General features: G+C 40.9%; 1 protein-coding gene and 1 long non-coding RNA gene across 2 annotated transcripts in view; one reads left to right on the top strand and one right to left on the bottom strand.

Annotated features, from left to right (window-relative positions):
- The first annotated feature begins 4,247 nt into the window (after positions 1–4,247).
- LOC140629118 (uncharacterized) lies at positions 4,248–15,766 on the top strand. Its single transcript, XR_012026982.1, has 4 exons — positions 4,248–4,382; positions 11,461–11,619; positions 14,163–14,242; positions 14,433–15,766. It is a non-coding gene; the product is annotated as an uncharacterized lncRNA (long non-coding RNA).
- LOC140629115 (arylsulfatase H-like) overlaps positions 13,451–19,309 on the bottom strand; it is a 30,640-nt gene continuing 24,781 nt past the window's right edge. Inside the window, exons 9-11 of the mRNA XM_072818593.1 lie at positions 18,215–18,377; positions 17,096–17,217; positions 13,451–15,481 (exon numbers count right to left, since the gene is read on the bottom strand). Coding sequence (XP_072674694.1) covers positions 15,114–15,481; positions 17,096–17,217; positions 18,215–18,377 — 653 coding nt within the window. The 3' untranslated portion in view covers positions 13,451–15,113. The remainder of the gene's footprint in view (positions 15,482–17,095; positions 17,218–18,214; positions 18,378–19,309) is intronic.

Genomic DNA, 19,309 nt, shown 5'->3' with positions numbered 1-19,309 from the left:
ATATTCACTGGTTACTGGGAAAAAGCCCCATAGCCTGGAGCCCCAGCTGGTTATTAAGCTTACCACTGCAACTAATGGCCACAGATCCATTGTCTCCTATTTTTTTTTAAGATTTTACTTATTTATTCACGAGAGAGAGAGGGAGACAGAGACACAGGCAGAGGGAGAAGCAGGCTCCATGCAGGAAGCCTGACGTGAGACTCAATCCCGGGTCTCCAGGATCACACCCTGGGCCATACACAGGCGCTAAACCGCTGAGCCACCCAGGCATCCCCATTGTCTCCTATTTTTAGAGGTCAAAATTCTCCAGTAGCTACCATTTGGCCAAAACCAAGCTCTGAAAAGGGCTGTGCTCCCTCTGGCCAATCTAGGGGAAGCTCCTGCCTTTGAGAAAAATAAATAAAATAAAATAAAATAAAATAAAATAAAATAAAATAAAAGAATAGAATAGAATAGAATAGAATAATAAAATAAAACAAAATAAAATAAAATAAAATAAAATAAAATAAAAAGATAAAAATATGTACCTAACGGACTCCAAGTCAAAACCAAAACTGAAAATCATACATGATGTGTTCATCTCAGTCAGTGACTTCTTCAAAAAAGGCAATGCATGGGCATTAAGGAGTGCACACGATGAGATGAGCACGAAGAATAAATAAAGAGAAACTGGCGCTGGTGTGGGCCTCGGGTAAGGAAAGGCTCCTTCGGGAAAGGGCGCTGTGCAAATTTGTACTTCCTGGTTTTCTTTTGCCGACAGGCCAGTGGGCTGTACATCATCAAAATGCCAAACTCTTCTTTTCTGACCCAGAATCAGGGTCAGACTGACTTCTGATTCTCACTTCACCATCTTTTTAGCTGCTGGAATGTTTAATGTGAGATAGGATCATATTTTATTATTTAACTTGTGGTATGTTTAAAACATCACGCAATTTTTAAAATTAAAATAGCTTATAAAAAATACTGTCAAAATGTCATTTTTTTAAAGAGAGAGAGAGCATTCTCATGCAAACCAGGGTGACGGTAGGGCCAGAAGGAGAGAGAGAAACCCAAGCAGACCCCATGCCCAGCTTGGAGCCCAACCCAGGACTCGATCTCCACAACCTGAGTTGAAAGCAAGAATCAGATGCTCGACTAAGTGCAAGCAACCCCAAAATGTAGCTTTAAAGCAGAAAAAGAGTAAAATGTATAAAAGACCCCTTTAAACCTACGGGATGCTATAATTTTACATATGTAAAATACATTTATATATATTTATATATAAAATATATAAAGTGAATTTTTAATTATGTATAAATTCACATACATTTATTTAATTTTTTTTTTTTATGATAGTCAGAGAGAGAGAGAGGCAGAGACACAGGCAGAGGGAGAAGCAGGCTCCAAGCACCGGGAGCCCGACGTGGGACTCGATCCCGGGTCTCCAGGATCGCGCCCTGGGCCAAAGGCAGGCGCTAAACCGCTGCGCCACCCAGGGATCCCCATTTATTTAAAATATATGAATTTAATGTTTATACTTGTATAGATTTACACATATTTACATACAGAATATGCAAAAATAGAATATAATATTGTTTTATTTTATATGCATTAATTATTTATTGTATTTTTTTATTCTCTATATACTCAAATTGAATCTCATAACTCGGACCTCAAAACACATGGACGTTTGAGGAGTCTAAGAATTGAGTTCACATGTTTCTTCTTTTTTTTTTTTTTTTACGTGTTTATTTTTCTATGAATTAAATGTCCAAAACATGACATGTTGCCTTTGGGGGCAACATGCATTTTCATGACAAGAGCGTGTCATTTAAGTCATCGCTTAATTTTAAACAAGTATGAAGCGACCTGTGCTATTATTTATATGATTTTAGTGTCAGTAAACAAGTACGAACTGACGTACAGCATTATTTATATCACTATTAGTATAAAAAAAAGTCATGTCAACACGTATCGAGGCTTATAATCCTTTCGTCTTTCTTTTCTTTTTAGGAACTGAGTGCAAGCTATCCCGACTGTGTGATTTCAGACACGGATGCATCTTTTCAAGGAACTTAGTTTCAGTTGGGAAGCGCCAAGGATGTCAAAGCCGGGGGAGCCTCTGGGTTTACATGCACCGGCGGGTGAGGTGGCAGCCAGAGTCCAGCCAACTAGTCCAGGAACTAGCAGGCCACCAGGGTCACCTCTGTGGCAGGTGGAATGGATCCGGGAGGCCAGGCAGGACATGGACATTCTGCACGTCCTTGCCGGCAAAAACACGAACTTGGAAACTGAGCCAAACCACAAATCCTCCAGGGATTCAGCCCACACCCCTGCAACCTGCTACAGGAAGATACTTTGCTTTAGTGAAAACCTTAGTAAGCAGTCAGGTTCAGCCAAGGTTCGTTTTCTGCCACCACCACCAGTTCCTTATAAAACAGCACACACAAGCATTCTCTGTCATCTCTAAAAACCCCTGACTTTTGTTCCCTGGGGAGGAGAACCGCGTTTGCAGCCAATATCTCTGTCCCAGCATGGCAATTCTGAGACCCCAAATAAACACTAGGGTCATTCTAATGTTGAAAATCTATTATTGGGACACCTGGGTGGCTCCGTGGTTGAGCGTCTGTCTTCGGCTCAGGTCATGATCCCTGGGTTCTGGGATCAAGTTCTGCATCGGGCTCCCTGCATGGAGCCTGCTTCTCCCTCTACCTCTCTCTCTCTCTCTCTCTCTCTCTCTCTCTGTGTGTGTCTCATGAATAAATAAAATCTTAAAAAAGGAAAGAAGTAAAAGAAAATCTATTCTTATAAAAGAATGTTAAAAGAGAAGACGGTCACTTCTATAGACAGTGTAAAGACATCTGGGAAATGTCCATTCATATTTTTGAATCCTCTTAGTGAAAGAGAAATGCTGTATTACTCCCTTGGTACAGTAGCACACACACCTAGACACACACATGCACGCACACGAACTGACACTCTGTCGAAGCAAATGTGTGGCTTATAGCGTGATTCTACATCTTCCCCTCAAGGTCACAGAATAACACACAGGAGCTCAGTCATGAGGGAGTAAGATTGTGAACGTCAAACTTACCATCTTTTATGTAATCAAATAAAACATAGAAAGTGTAATGAAAAAATAGCTCCATGTGGTTATGCTTTCTTGAGAATACATGTTGTAAAATCTAAACATGGATCAAGTATGTCTTTTCTATTTTTATTTATTTTTTTAAGATTTTATTTTTTTTATTCATGAGACACACAGAGAGAGGCAGAGATACAGGCAGAGGGAGAAAGAGGCTCCTCGCAGGAGCCCAATTGGGATGGAGGCTCAATCCCAGACCCGGGCATGCCCTGAGCCGAAGGCAGACGCTCAACCGCTAAGCCACCCAGGCATCCTCGGATCAAGTATTTCTGATGAAAACTTAGTGTCTGCATTGACATGGCTGTAGGCAACAAATACTCATCAGATTTTGAAGACAACGTGTTAAAAAGAATGTAAAATAGCTCGTTGATTACTTCCTACACCAATTATGTGTTGACACGGTAAGATTTTGAATATATTGAGTAAAGCAAAACACACTATAAAAATGAAAAAAATATCCAATAAACAACATGGCTCCAGATAACTATGGCAACAAATGTAAAATACATAAGAATGAGACAAATCTACATTAAAGAAACGAATGGACAAAAACCTATAATTCGACAAAGGTTTTTTTTTTTTTTTTTTAAGTTTTAAGTAAAGAAAAATACACACCTTTCCTTTAATGGGAAAATTTAGTACTCTAGAGATACAACTCGTCCCTACGTGACCCGTGTTTTTAAAGGAATCCTTTCAAAAACTCAAATTGTTTTTGTAACTGGACAAATTGACCTTGAATGCCACCTAGAAAAACAAACAAAGCACAAAATACTTCTGCAAAAGAAATTATACCACCCGTTGACCCGACAGTCAACTGTCTTATAAAACTACAGCGAGGTAATGAATTCAGGGTTTAAGAAAGAAAGCGGAATGAGTATGTAAGGTGTGTACATTACTTCACGCCAGCTGTGTGATTAGAGAAACACACCCACGATCTATCTATACTTGAGGCGAATGCCACGAGCTAGAAACCGCAGAGTTCTACACACAGGGGTGCTGGATAAAAGCCATCCTTTCCCTCGGTGATTTGATGGGGGTGACTAAGGCCATCCATGGACCTTTTTTTTTTTTTTGATAATAAATTTATTTTTTATTGGTGTTCACTTTGCCAACATACAGAATAACACCCAGTGCTCATCCCATCCATGGACCTTGAAACCAACAAGTGGATTAATCCAAATGTCTACATACACAAAGAGTCTGTTCAATGCCCCCCTACTGAGCGCAAGGCAGGACCCTCCAGGAGCAGCCGACTCAGGTGGGTCCTAGAGTCTCGTACTGAGCGATGAGATCAGTATTGTTTCACGTTGTCCACATGGTAGTTGAATTAATTTGTTGTTGGCAGCAAATATGTCTGCACTGCTGCCGTAATAATATGTAATACATTGGTAATAATCATTATGTAATAATATGTATCTACTAGGTACATCACATGCCTGTTCCAAAAATTTGGCACAGCCTTGCAAACATGACTTTCCATACGTCTACAATCTCTCTGATATGCAGCAAAGCATAACTACTTTGCAACAGGATATTACAATACCATGCATGCACATACTTTTGTAAAAAAAAAAGTTTTTTTTTAAGATTTTATTTATTTATTCATGAGAGATACAAAGAGAGAGAGAGAGGCAGAGACACAGGCAGAGGGAGAAGCAGGCTCCACGCAGGGAACCCAACATGGGACTCGATCCTGGACCTCCAGGATCACGCCCTGGGCCGAAGGCAGCGTTAAACCGCTGGGCCACCTGGGGTGCCCAAAAAAAAAGGTATTTTTTAATAGATGTAATAGAATTTAAGATTTAGTAGATTTGATGAGATCTATTCTCATAGATTTCATCCTTTTAAAGGATTTAATAGTGTTATTTCCGGGTGCTAAGAATATAGACGCTTGTTCTATTGGTTTTAGCGTTCTTTTTTCACATTTCCAATATTAGAAATTCAATTTGATTTTAAGACACAGGACAAACAAAGTCTGTCCAGAAACGAACCTTGGCGTGTCTTACTCCTTCTGAGCCAATTATTCTCTGACCTTATGTTGGTTTTCCTGGTTACCTTTATCTTTTCTGGAGCCAGAACAGATGGTCAACCAGAAGGCTGGATCCGACAGCCGACGGCTCCCATGTCAACAGACAAACTTGTCTCTGGATTCTTGACTTACAAGACCCTCCCCACTCCATAAATATAAAAACCAACCAAACAAAAACACCCCTTATCGTCATCCTGCCATGGACGTTAAGAGCCTTTGCAGGTGCGAAAAGGAGACACAGAGCTTGCAATGTTTCTGAGAGGTGGTGCTCAGGGCCCTTCATGGTTAAAAAAAACCCAAAAATATGGTGAGGTTTTAAAGAAAGTGTCCACTTATTTCATCTTGTAGTCTGATAGAAAGGCTAGTGTCCCCGTTTCTCCGATGCTCAAAGCATGGGAAGCATGTCCCAAGTGCCAGGAAAAGTCAAGACGCTTCTCTGGCACTTTGCTTTACACATTGTGCTTCTCATTCAAACCACAATTATTCTGCGATTCTCAATCAGGCACCCCGGTAATACTTCAGGAAATGTCCTAAAGAAACCATCTGCTCCAAGGATAATCAGCTCGGTAGGATCGTTCCCATATCCTATTGCAGTTTTGGTGAGTTTGGGGTTGTTTTCAGTGAAACGGAAGCAGGCGATCTTGACTCCTGTGAGAGCTGAACTGGGAACATTTTTGGTGACAGCTCAGTGCCTACCTTCTTGGGTCACTTTATACCTTGGTCGGAGATGGCAGCCCCTAGTTTGGAACAGGTGCCATCAGCAAGCATCTCATCCCCATGGGACCTCCTCACTCTGGCCCCCCACCGGCTGGCTTTACTCCGACGGGACTGCAGGGAAACCATGGCACGCTCACGGGGCTACAGCCTATGCCCCTGCACCCCGACCTCCAGGGCGACCCGGCCTCTCTCCCAGCTGCCCAACATGGTTCTGTCCAGCTCTTCGGGAGTCTGCTGCCTGCCTGTCCCGCTGGCTTCCCTCCCTCCCTGTTCCAATCTGCAGAACCCTCAGTCTTGCTCCTTTAGACCTTTTAGATCCCAAGATACCTGCCCTGCAGCTCTGAAGGGCCATTATATGATCTACGCCTCCTGCAACCCTATCCGTTTCTTCTTCTTATTTTTATGTTTCCTTAAAAGATTTTTTTTAAAAAAATGAAAATGAGGAAGAAAAGGGATACTGTATACCATCACCTCTGGCATCAGATAATATTCACACACAGATACAGGAATTAGCTGAATTAAAATCCAGCTCCGTGTCGTTCATGGATATGCTTCTTTTTTTAAAAAAAAGATTTTATTTATTTATTAGAGAGAGAGAGCACGAGCAGTGGGAGCAGAAGAGGGAGAGGGGGAAGCAGAGCTCCAATGAGCAGGGAGCCAGGGTAGGGCTCGATCCCAGGACTCTTACATCATGACCTGAGCTGAAGCAGATGCTTTATTGACTGAGCCCCCCAGGCGCCCCCATGGATATGCTTCTAGCAAAATATCAGCTTTCGTTCATGCTCATTCTAGAAATAGGCAATGTGTGGATCTGCATTCCGATGCTTACAGCCCATTAACCGTTGTACTAATCACCCCATTAGGCGGAAACGGTTTTTAACGTCTATAATCACAGGAAGCAGAAACAATGAGATTTTTAAGAATTTTTTAATTAAATGATTTAAAATTAATTGAGACTTAAAGCTGGACATCATTTGTAACTATTCTGTACAGGAGAGGAGCAGGATAGAGTGACCACGGGAAGCACGTCAAGGTAAGAAGAGCTGGGAAAGCAATGCCGCGGAGGTGCTGAACTGGTAAAAACGGAACAGAATTTCACAGAGAAGAGGCTATTGAAACTTTCTGAGTAGTCAAGAGAAGCATTTCCATGTTCGTATCTTTTTTTCTTTTTTAAGCAACCGAGAGGTTAGCTCTCCCACGATCAACTGATCGGGTGCAGTTGAAACTATTTAAAACACAAGAGTAACCATGTTATCCTGAAACCTCAGCATCTACAAGGTGGTAAGGAGGCCACGAAGGCTCCCACAGAAACACAGCCAAGAAAAGACGAGGAAAACACGCACACTGCCTCGCCCCCTGACCCCCTTCAGGCAGCAGTGTGCTCCAGCAGCACATCCGTGTCAGCCCGGCTAATGACCTAAATGCTCTAAAATGCATTTTCCCCGTGGGAAAGCGACAGTCATTATACGTGCCTCATGGGAGTTGTCAGGTTGTCAGGTGTGTTACACAAAAAACTAAAAACACATTTATCCACGCTGTAGGAGTGGAGCCCTCCCGGTGGGCGGCTTCCCTCCTGGTTTGGGGAACGCCTGTCCCCTTTGTTCCGAGCAACCAGAAACCTAGAAGAGCCCTCCAAGCTCTCCTTGACAGCTCTAAGTTTCTTCTTACCCCTTGAGGATTATTATTATTATTATTATTTTTGCTTGAGGATTATTTTGATGTCACTGCCCTCTGCAAGTTTTTTTAATAGAAAATGCGTAGATAAATATATAAGAACAGAACGTTGTCCTGGCAAAAGGCTCCTTTTATGTAATTTTGTCATTGAAATATACATAGAGGAAGAAGTACAGATTGCATGTGTGCCGCTTGATACGTTGCCAGCAAGTGAGCGTGAGAGCCACCAGCTTCCAGAGCATCTCACTTACCAAGGATATTGGATCGGTTTTCCCCTTTTCCTTCTTGTATTTTTAGGATTTTGAGTTTTGCAATCCTCGTTTGTTACATGGTCAAGGATGAGTGTCAAAACCTCACTTATTATTATCAAGACTGAATCAAATGCATTTTCAAGATGCATCAGTTTTATTTTTGGATAGCAATGTTTACAAACAGCCAGGTCTGCCACCGTGTGAGCTTGCAATGAAAAATGGATAGGTCAATGCGGAAATATTTTAGAACTTTATCAACTAATAATTAACATACGTTAAAAAACATGTGTGTTAAGTGTCGAGACCAACGACGTTTGACAAAGAAAAAAAGTTTCCTAAATGTTATACTGATGCAATCACCGTGAAAACCTCTCTGCCTACACCAGATCCACGTCCTGGACAACCAAAGCTTTGGTTTCTCCTAATCAAGATTCTATTGTCCTTTTCTAAAGGTTCATATAAATAGAATAATACTACAATACTTTATGTGCTCTTTGGGTGCCTTATTTCTCAATTTCAAGATGGTGGATTTGAAATTCCTCTATGGCTGTTGTATACGTTGTAGTCTCTTCTTGTTCGCTGTTGAGTAGTACTTCATCCTGTGCAACCTGTTTATGTTATTCTATCAACGAAAGATAGACTTTGTGTTATTCTATCAACGGATGGGAACTAATCAATGGCTATTAGAAATGCAATGTTTATAGGAAACCCCAACAACCAAAGTTTAGGAGAAAGAAAAAATCTGATAAAAATATGGCAAAGACTCAGTTCCCTAATAAGACAAACAAACCAGTGGTTGATGGTTTGGAAACGAACATGTCCTAGAAACATCCTTGTACGGGGATTTTCATGACCATGCGTCTCATTCCTCTTGGGTCAATACCCTTGGAAGGCATAACTTCATAAGTATATTTTCACTAGTATCTTTCCACGATGCCATCCACTCAGTACATCCACAGGGACCTCATGGTGGATTATTTCACACAGTGATAGGTTAGACATTGACTCTTCACATTCTGTCCCGATACTCTTGAGCTTTTAGGGAGGCGTTAAACTGAAGAGAGATTGTGCAGGAAGCCAGAACACAACTAACATTTGCCTCAAAGGAGCTGAAACAAAGCAGGAGATGGCCATTGGCAGGTGGTGTGAACCCTATGAACGCAACGAGTCTCACAAACTCTGTACAGCCTTCCGAATGGAGAAAACAGTCTTCTTTTCTACAAGGCGCAAGTTCATGAGTATAAATTCAGTATCCGTTTTATACAAGTGAATCTTCCAGTCAAACACCCTCCCATCTGAAAAAATTAAAACCACCCAAAAATATATGCGATATCTGGACACAAGCTTCTTCATATCTAAGTGGAGAAACTATAAACCCAGTAAGGCATGTCATATGACCAGTACTGTGACTTGCAAATTGTAGGTTTTATAGGACATAATAAGAGGGCACAATTTTGCAATTATTTGATGAGGTGATATGGTTTTGATCTGTCACTCACTCATCAGCCAAAAGTTTTTTTCTTTACCTTTTTTTTTAAAAGATTTTATTTGTTTATCCATGAGAGACAGAGAGAGAGGCAGAGACATAGGCTCCCCACAGGGAGCTTGATGTAGGACTCAATCCTGGGACTCCGGGATCATGCCCTGAGTCGAAGGCAGACACTCAGCCACTGAGCCACCCAGGTGTTCCTCTTTACCTTTTTTTAAGCTCTGTGACCATTAATAGTTTCCACGTCCCCCCTCTTACCTATCCTTTCAGTCCTATATCCTACTTTCCTTAAGAGGGATGCAAATCTGGGATTCCTTTCCAGGAGCCCTCCAAGGATGCCAGGAGTAGCAAGGACATCCAATTTTGGACCAATTTTATTCAGGGCCATACCTATAATTGACAACATGCCATCTAGCAATGAGGGTCATTATAAAACGTGCACACAGCTCTTGGACTTACGTTCCACCTTGAAGAATGCAAGGTTATTTTCATTCAAGTTATTGTGAGTTGGTTGGAGACCACAAATCACTGAAGAAAATGTTAACTTCCTCATCAAGAATAGGGTCTAAGTCCCAACAGCATGAGCACAGCATCCAGTGATGCTGGGGTCAGTGTGTGTGTAATTCTGTTCTTATCCTGCACCATGATCTGTCTCCATCTGGCTGGCTAAAAATGTTGCCCCGAATGCCAGCCCCTGTTGCAAAAATGTCTACTGCTCTTGAGTATAACAAACAAAAGCAGTGAGGAATCCAGTGACTTCAAAACTTTAGGGCATATGGTTTACAATAAGCACAAAGCTATGTTGCTCTTTAGATTCCAGACAGGTCTCATTTTCACGGATGTGACCATGACACGCATGCATTATATACATTTTAGGCATGTGTGGTGGTATTTACAAGATAGTTCAGATGTTTAGCCCTTCATTCATCTTAGTTTTAGTCTTGAAACTTCCTTTATTTATTTTTTTCTACTGTGGTAACAATACTTCACATAGATTTTACCCTCTTAAATTTTTAAGTGCATAATATAATATTGTTAACTGTAGACACGGTGTTTTAGAGCTTACTCATCTTGCATAACTGAATTAAAATTTTTTTAATTCTGTTTATTCATGGGACGCCTGGGTGGCTCAGCAGTTGAGCATCTATCTGCCTTCGGCTCAGAGTGCAATCCTGGGATCCCAGGATCAGGTCCCACATTGGGCTCCCTGCATTATTTATTTAATAATAAAATAAAAGATTTTATTATTATTTATGTACTAATGAGAGACACAGAGAGAGAGATAGACAGAGACACAGGCAGAGAGAGAAGCAGGCTCCCTGTGGGAGCCTGATGCAGGACTCGATTCCAGGACTCCAGGATCACAACCTGAGCCAAAAGCAGATGCTCAACCACTGAGCCACCCAGGTGCTCAGTGAACAACTCTCCGTGACCCTTCTCCTGTAGCCTCTGACAACCACAAGTCTACTCCATATTTCTACAAGTTTAATGATTTTTGACGCCTCATGGGAATGGAATCCTGCAGGATTTGAATCTACAGTGTATTTATGTACCTAATATGTGCCTGGCCCCACAAAAACACCATGAGGGTTACAGAAGAAAAAGATATCACTCTAATTACTGAGTACATTGAGATAAATCCCTGATAAACATATGTATTTTTCCTAAAACACAGTAATAATTAAAAGTAATCCTGTGAGACCAATGAGTAAATTTCCATACTTAATGAATGGGAAATTCTTGTGGTCACTATATGGGTGATAATAGTTGTGTGGGGTTTACATCATAAATAAATTCATGATGTCTATCATTAACCTTTAATGAGGAGGGATGACTATCTACATTTCCCAGATGAGATATTACAGGGTTATCAAGAGGTGACACTCCTTAGAGATGGCATGAGTTTGGCCGTGGGGCTTAGTCTACTTAGTAAAGTTGGCTGACTTATCTCTCTTAAGCAAGAAATAAGCCTGTTGCTCCACTTGAACAAAGATCCTTAGAAGTTAGAACATACATACTCCTATCAGTTCACAGACACTTAATTCCCATAACTCATCCATGAAACTGAATCACAAAAAGTGTAATAGTGTCACTGAGGATGGTTGAACTGAATTATTGCAATGTCTGATCCCCAAAACCATTCACTAATAATAATTCCTCTGATTTCTATTTCAAGAATGGATGAGCAAGCTCCTGACAGACCTGTCTCCCCAGAGATCACAGCTGTAATCTCTACACAAAATACAAAAATGAAGTGGTGAAAGCTCTGGAGAGTGGAGCAAAAAAGGCAGATTCTGGAGAAGAGTCAACATTTGGAAGAAGGGACCATCAAAAGGTGAATTTGTCTGGTTTTTAAGGCTCTTAATCTGAGAGTAGCCTACAGATGATACAAGGGGCAGCTAAAGCTCACATAGGATTCAAGGGTAGAGTCCAAAACACCAAAAATACATGTAAAGGAAGGTGAACATCGCAGAAAGAAAAGAAAGAGCCCGAGTGAGACATTTGTAAACACTGCATGTAAGCTCTGCCCAGATCTATGTCTGGAGCGAGAACTGCACAAATGCGGGGCAAACACAAAATGACCAGTTAAAGATAAAAGATCAGAACAGGAATCTGAGCTGTTATCTAGTAGCCAGAGCCTGCTTCCTTTCTTTCTTTTTAAAAGGATTTTATTTATTTATTCACAAGAGACACACAGAGAGAGGCAGAGACATAGGCAGAGGGAGAAGCAGGGAGCCCGATCTGGGACTCAATCCCAGGACCCCGGGATCATGCCCTGAGCCAAAGGCAGACACTCAACCACTGAGCCATCCAGGCACCCCTAACCAGAGCTTTCAATTTGAGTCCAACCAAGTTAATTCCCTGATCAAACAAAAACATCAACAGTCTTTTGATGAATATCACAGAAACCAGAATCCCCATGCATAATGGTCAAAACGTCCAGGATAGAGTCCAAAATTATGCAGTGTACGTAGAGTCAGGATAATATGACCCACTCTCAAGAATAAAACAAACAAACAAAATAGCAACAGGGACCAACCCAAAGATGACCTAGACAAGGACTTTAAATCAACTGTTATCTTTATACTCAATGAGATGAAGAAAAATATGTTCATCACAAAAACAAGATGGTAAAATCTCAGCAAAGACATAGTAACAATCAAATATGAATTAAATGTAAATTTTGGAATCAAAATGTAGAACTCAAATAAAAATTTGCTGTAAATGCCTAAAAACTAGAGCACAAAGGGGAAGAGTCAATACATACATATGTATGTGTATATAACAAATCAGTAACTGGTATAAAGAAAAAGAAAAAAGAAAAAAAAGAAAACAGATCAGCAGAAATTATCCAATTTTCAGATCAGGATGAAAAAAATTTAAATGAAGCTATAAAACAATATCAAAAAGTCTAAAGTCCAGTCACAGAGGAGAAGAGAGAGAGAATAGAACAGTAACATTATTTGAATAAATACAAAATTTCCAAACTTTTCTGAAATACATAAATTTACGGATTCAGTAGGCTCAGGAAAACCCAAGTAGGATAAGTATGAAGAAAACCATATCTAGGCACATTGTCCACAAAATGCAAATGTTTATCTTTAGTCTGAAAGGTAATGATGACTGATGAAAACACAAATCCCAGATACAAAGAACATGAGAAAAAGTCAATGCTGAGCTAAACATAAAAGACTATTTTTTTCTCTCCATTTCTTTAAAATGTACACCTTGTTGAAAGCAAAATAATCACACAATCTGGCAGCTACATAACACGTGTAGTTGCAATCCATGTAACAACTAGAGCATAAAGAATGATGGAGTACTGACAAATATGTAGAGTAGCAAAGCTTCCCATTTTATGGGAACTGATAGGATATTAACTCTAATTAGACCATAGTAAGCTAAACATATATATTATATTTTCTAGATCCAGCACTAGCAAAGAGGAATAGCAAAAAGATAAAAGATAAAATTATATTCTAAAAGAAAAAAATAACCAAAGAACCCAAAGAAGCCAGAAACGCAATATGGTTGGTGCAAACAGAGTTGGAAGACCCATATCCAACCATATCAATAATTACACTAAATGTTAATGGAAAAAAACATTGCAATTAATACCCGAGGTGATCAGAATAGGTAAAAAAGCAAGACCCAATGATATGAGGTCCAGAGAAGAAGCACTTTATTATTTTTTTAATTAATCTATTTTTTATTTGAGAGTAGTTGACACACAATGAGAAGGACTTTAAATACAAAGCCACACATCTGTTCAAGGGATGAGGAAAGGCACACCATTTAAATACTAAGCAATTTTCAATTTAATTAAATTATTTTTTTTAGATTTTATTTATTTATTCATGAGAGACCCAGAGAGAGGCAGAGACACAGGCAGAGGGAGGAGCAGGCTCCATGCAGGGAGCCAAATGTGGGACTTGATCCCGGGACCCCGGGGTCACTCCCTGAGCCAAAGGCAGACGCCCAACCACTGAGCCACTCAGGTGTCCCAATTTAATTAAATTTTAACACTATGGCTATGATCATTTCAGCTTAACTGGACTTCCAGATAAAGAGCATTACCAGATACAAAGAGATAAATTGCATAATGATTAAAGACTTGATTCATCAGGAAAATAATTGTTTAAAAAGCTTCTAATACCAGAGAGCTTCACAATACAGGAAAGGAGATGAAACAGAGGGATAAAAATTCTAAAGTAATAACTGTCTATGTTTTTAAATTTTTTACCATCATTATAACATAAGCAGTACCTGGGTTGACAATTTTCTCTTAGTAGTTTAAGGAGATTATTCCCTTGTCTTATGGCTTCCCTTGGAGCCATTAGCAAACCCACTTTTCTCTTAATACTTTTTATTTCATAGGAAAGCTGATGTTTCCCTGTGATCGATTTAAAGATATTTTGTTGGTCTTGCACCCGGCTGTTTTCCCAAGATTGCTCAAGGTATAGATTTATTTTTTTTTACTTTTATTTTTTAAATTTATTTTTGTTTATACTGCTTAGAATTGTTTCCTAAGTGTGCTTCCTGAATGCCTTTCTTCAAGTAAAAGCTTTTTTCATCCATTTTTATTTTAAATATTATTTTATTTTAAATATTGCCTCTTCTCTATGCTTCCTACTGTGAACTTAACAGGAAATGATGAATTACAATGGACAACAATGACAACATTCGTAACAATGACATTGACTGAGTGCTTCCTGGATATAGGGGGTTTTCAGCATGTAGTGCTCACAGCTACTCTACGCAAGAGACATTGGTTTCCTCCATTTTACACACGAAAATACCAAGACACAACAAGTCCTTCCCATTCAAAGGTCAGCAAAACAGGACAAAGACGTGTCGGCAGGCCTTTTTTAAGACAGGAAGAGGAGGAAAGAAGAAAAGACAGGAAATGAAGGAGTAGAAATGAGAGTGGCATCACCTCCAGTAATATGTACACCGTCTGCTTCAGGATGAAACAAAATACTTAATCATTACTGATCACAAAGATAAGACGTCTCGGTTTAGGATCCGCAAGGAGAAGTTTCTATCAGAACTATGTAAACACAATGCCTTCGACCTATTGCTTCGAATCACCTTCTAAGAACCACAGATCCATAAGAATCTGCAGAAGGTCACCTTGGCCTGTCTTTTTGCTTGAACAATGACTCGATTATCTAAAAACATGGCACAACTCTAGGTACACTGGTGTCCAGATCCACTTTCACTTCATTGAGCTCCTGGACATGACTTGAAGAAAGAACTGAAATCTGAGGGTGGAGGGAAGAATTATTTATCCCCTGTGGACTGAACGAACCAGTGGCCCCTTTCCGCTCACCAAGCAGTGGATAGGATGTCATCTTCTTTATCACACCCACAAAAGGGGAAAGTCCCACAGCAGGGCTGCAGCCATGGTTTCCAAAGGGTGTTGAACACTGAGAACTGCTGTGGGACAGGTGTGAGTGTCCTGCGATGCTCTTTTATGGCCGCCTCGATTTTCTTGACCACTGAGTCAAATAATGCTTCGTTATCAGGGTTTAGGGGTCGGGTCTCAGAAGGGTCTCTTGAGACGTCAAAGAGCAGCGGAGGGTCGTGGTAGGTGACATCTCCAGAACACGGACATATTCCGCTTCCATAGCAGGCGCCAGCTCCATCGGGGGAGAATTTGGGAGTCACGTAATGGGCCTTCCACACGGTTGCACCTAGAAAACAGAGCTCGATTACAGTGCCATATTTCGTATCATTTTAGGACTCTTTCCATTGAAAATACATTTCTTAAATGCTTTTGCCAACAACTGATAATCTAGTGCACAGAATTACATGGCAACTGTAGCGTTTCCTCAACCATAGGCACAACTCCCAATTTTGCTGCAAATTTCAAGACTTTTCTTTTGACTTTATCATGAGGGCATTCGGAGATAATAGCTACCACTTGGATGGCTGCTATAATCCTTGAAATTCTGACTCCAATCACTATTTCAACCTGACGTGGCATAGGCAAAATGGAAAATTTTCTTTTTTTCTTTTCTTTTTTTTTTTAATGGAAAATTTTCTAAGACTAAATACCTCTTTCCAGTCTGAAATGGACAAAGCTCCTTTGGCAAAGTCCATCATTCCTCATTCTTTTCTTCCTCCTTCTGGCCCTCTTTCTCTCTTTTTTCCTTCCTTGTTTCCTTTTTTTCTTCCCGTATAAATGGTTAGTGGTTCTCTTCCCAGAGATCAATTTTAACTGGAAAACATTGTAAGTGTTCTCCAGCCTGTGGTCAATGAGGCTTTTTCAGAAGGCTGTGGGTGGGGTTTTGCAGAAACACTAGGCTTTTCTAATAAAATTAGGCTAAATCACATGACTCGGTCCTTCACACCCTTTGCTCTTCCCTCTCCTTCCTGCATGGGGTGCAGAGGTGATGGTTGGAGAAACAGCAGCCACTTTGCAACCACAGCATTAGAAGGAGCATGAGAATGAAAACCAGCGTGCCAGAGAGGGCCGAGTGGAGATAGTAGAGAAAGAACCCAGATCCCGGTCATGGCGTTGAGCACTGTCCCAGCTCAGTGTTTCCAACTTCTGAAAACCTTATTATGAAAATATAAGTAGAATTCTATTTGTTTAACCCTCGGTAGTTAAATCTGGGAAGATTTGGTTGTTGAGGGGAGCTATTTTCTTGTTCCTTACCATTGAACATCCCCCTAACTGATACAGAATCTAGAAGGAAGAGGTTTTTGTGGGTTTGTTCTTGTTTTATGTGGGACATTCATCCACAGAGACCTGAAGAATGGATCACATCACAAGTGATGCATCACATGGGAGAAAATCCATATCTTTTCTGAAAATTAAGTTATCTCCCATCAAACAAGAATTCTGGAACTTTATCCAAATGTCTGTGATAGAGCTTTCTCTACAGATGCAAGGAAATGAGTATTTCCTGTTAATTTATATTTATTTGTATGAATCCTATAGCACGAAGGTGAGGCAGAGATGATTAATTGGAAGGAGACAGTAACTGCTGTGCGGGTTACATGCAGACTTTACTCCTTGCTGCTAATTATCCCAGTGTCCTTAGTTGTGGAATCTCTCTCTGTCTCTCTCTCTGTCTCTGTCTCTGTCTCTATCTCTCTCTCTCTGATGTATTCATGCACACGAGCTTGCACACACCTCTAGAATCTACCAAGGAGCAATGGCTGCATAACTAACTTCCCTAAGGAGAAAGAACTATTGTGGCTGGATGCTGTTTGTCCATGGCACAACTTCTCCCAGGAGGAAAAGCAAACAGGGCTGTATCTCTATCATGTTCCCACACAACTGCCATCTTCATACTCACAGTCCTTCTGATGCCACCTGGCTGTATGAAGGTAGACCCCACAGTAGTGGAAGAGGAACTCATGGTCCGAGTGGGACACTCTGCCTTCCAGCAGGGGCATTAGGTTCCGGCCATCGATGACTCTGGGGAGAGAGGAAGAGATGCAGAAAGTGGTGAGAGAGGCATGGTTTGGTCACACATATTATGACAGCAGGAAGGGGGGAGTTAGTTAAGCAGACAAGGAGGAGGAAGAGAGGGAGGTGGAGGGAAGGAGAGAAAAGGAAGAGGACTTTAAAAAACAGTACACCTCTTCACTCATTTTATAACAGAGAATACAAAAAAAAACAGAAAAAGAGGTAAAACTCATAATTTTTAAGATAGTAGAAGAGGTGAGCGGCTAGAGATGTTATTCCACTACCTTGTAGGATGCTATGAATGAGCATCATGGATTAGAAAACTGAGCTCTCGACATATATTGGATTCAAAAAAACCCCACTGCAGATGAACAGATACTAGTCCTCACACATGGAATTAAACCATTAGAGCACAGGATGTATTTATGCATCTTGGGAGCCCATAGAGAAATAAAGCATAATTCATCACACATACATTGATATATAATTACTTTTGGGAAGATTTTATTAATTTATTCATGAAAGACACAGAGAGCGAGACAGAGACACAGGCGGAAGGAGAAGCAGACTCCCCACCGAGCAGGAGCCTGATGCGAGACTCGGCAGGACCCCGGGATCACGTCCTGACACTCAGCCGCTGAGCCACCCAGGTGCCCTGACCCATATTTACTTTTATTCAGTAATTTACCTAATAAATATTTGCTTAATCGTCTGGGTGCTTTGTGGGAATATACAACTGAAAGGCTCAATCCCAAGCCTGTGTCTGAGGACATGAGGACAACCAAGCCTGTGTCTGCGTAACTATGACAAAGTAGAATATTTTCCAATAGGGAAACAGAGAAGTTCTCCCACCATCCACTAGGTAGAGAAAGATGTTGTCTGCCTATCTTAGCAGAATATTGAAAAATGAAGTAATCACCACGTAGACCCATAGAACATTCACTGATGCGTCCAAGTGCACGTCAGCTATATCCCCCTAGGTTAGGAGCCAGCGCGGTGTCCATACCTGTCCTGGGGCAACATCCCTCCGCCTATGTAAGACAGTGTCGGGTAAATGTCCATTAGGCTCGTGGGTTCGTTAATCACTTTCCCAGCCTGCAGGACTGTCGGCCACCGGAATATTCCTGGGACACGAATGCCGCCTTCCCATCCGCCCATCCCTTGCCCACCTGAAACCAAAGATGAAAGCCAAAGATGAATTCGAGTCAACTGCATTTGTCCACTTAGTCGGAAATCACATCTAGATGGAGTGTTTCCTGTCACTTGCAAATTCATGCCAGTGTGCTATATTCTCACACATACACACACACACACACACACACACACATGCAGAGATACAGACAACCTGAGATATATTTCTTGCTTTCACAAAGTTGGAATGCAACTTCTGAACATCTGGCCCTCAATCGACAAACCCAGGTATGATAGATAAAAGCAAGTGTTGTCCTAATACAGAGCATTTTTTTGGGCCAAGAGTGCCAACGCAGTTCCACTATTACGAGATAAGAACATTCTGGCAAATCTTCAGTCTTTATTGGAATCACGCGGGGCTCTAAAAGATGGATACGTAAATGAAGCTCCAAGAAAGACCAGAGAAACAGGTTCTACCTAGGTCATGCTGAATCTTGAGAGACGATAAAGAATTTGGTTTTTATTCAGTGATCCCCCCCATATGGATGGAGACGGAGGGGTCATAGTCACATGAATGGGGTGCAGAGAATGATAAACTGTTCAAGATTGCATCTCAGACTATGGTCATTCCGGGTGTTCCTGAGCACAAAATAGAAGAAGCCCATGCTTTAGGACCTATCCTGAGGTCAAGACATTCATGCAGAATAGAGATACGGTCCTAAGCCAAGTGACATGGTCAAGATCATATAGTGTCTTTATGGGAAAACAATCAGATTCTCTGGGTGGGGTAAGAGGAAACTCTTCCAAAGTAGAACAAACATGAAATGCTCATGCAATGCCCTTCACATGCCATCACTCTGGTAGCATGAATTACAAAGAAAAGAAAAAGACAAGGTCTCTCTGTGAAAGTGGAGAGACGCTAAATAGTAAAACATTAAGGGACAAAGACACCGGTCTAGCCAGCGTCCAA

Source organism: Canis lupus, chromosome Y (assembly GCF_048164855.1).
Source record: "Canis lupus baileyi chromosome Y, mCanLup2.hap1, whole genome shotgun sequence".
Classification (NCBI taxonomy): domain Eukaryota; kingdom Metazoa; phylum Chordata; class Mammalia; order Carnivora; family Canidae; genus Canis; species Canis lupus.
This window is presented reverse-complemented; position numbering and strand designations above follow the sequence as displayed.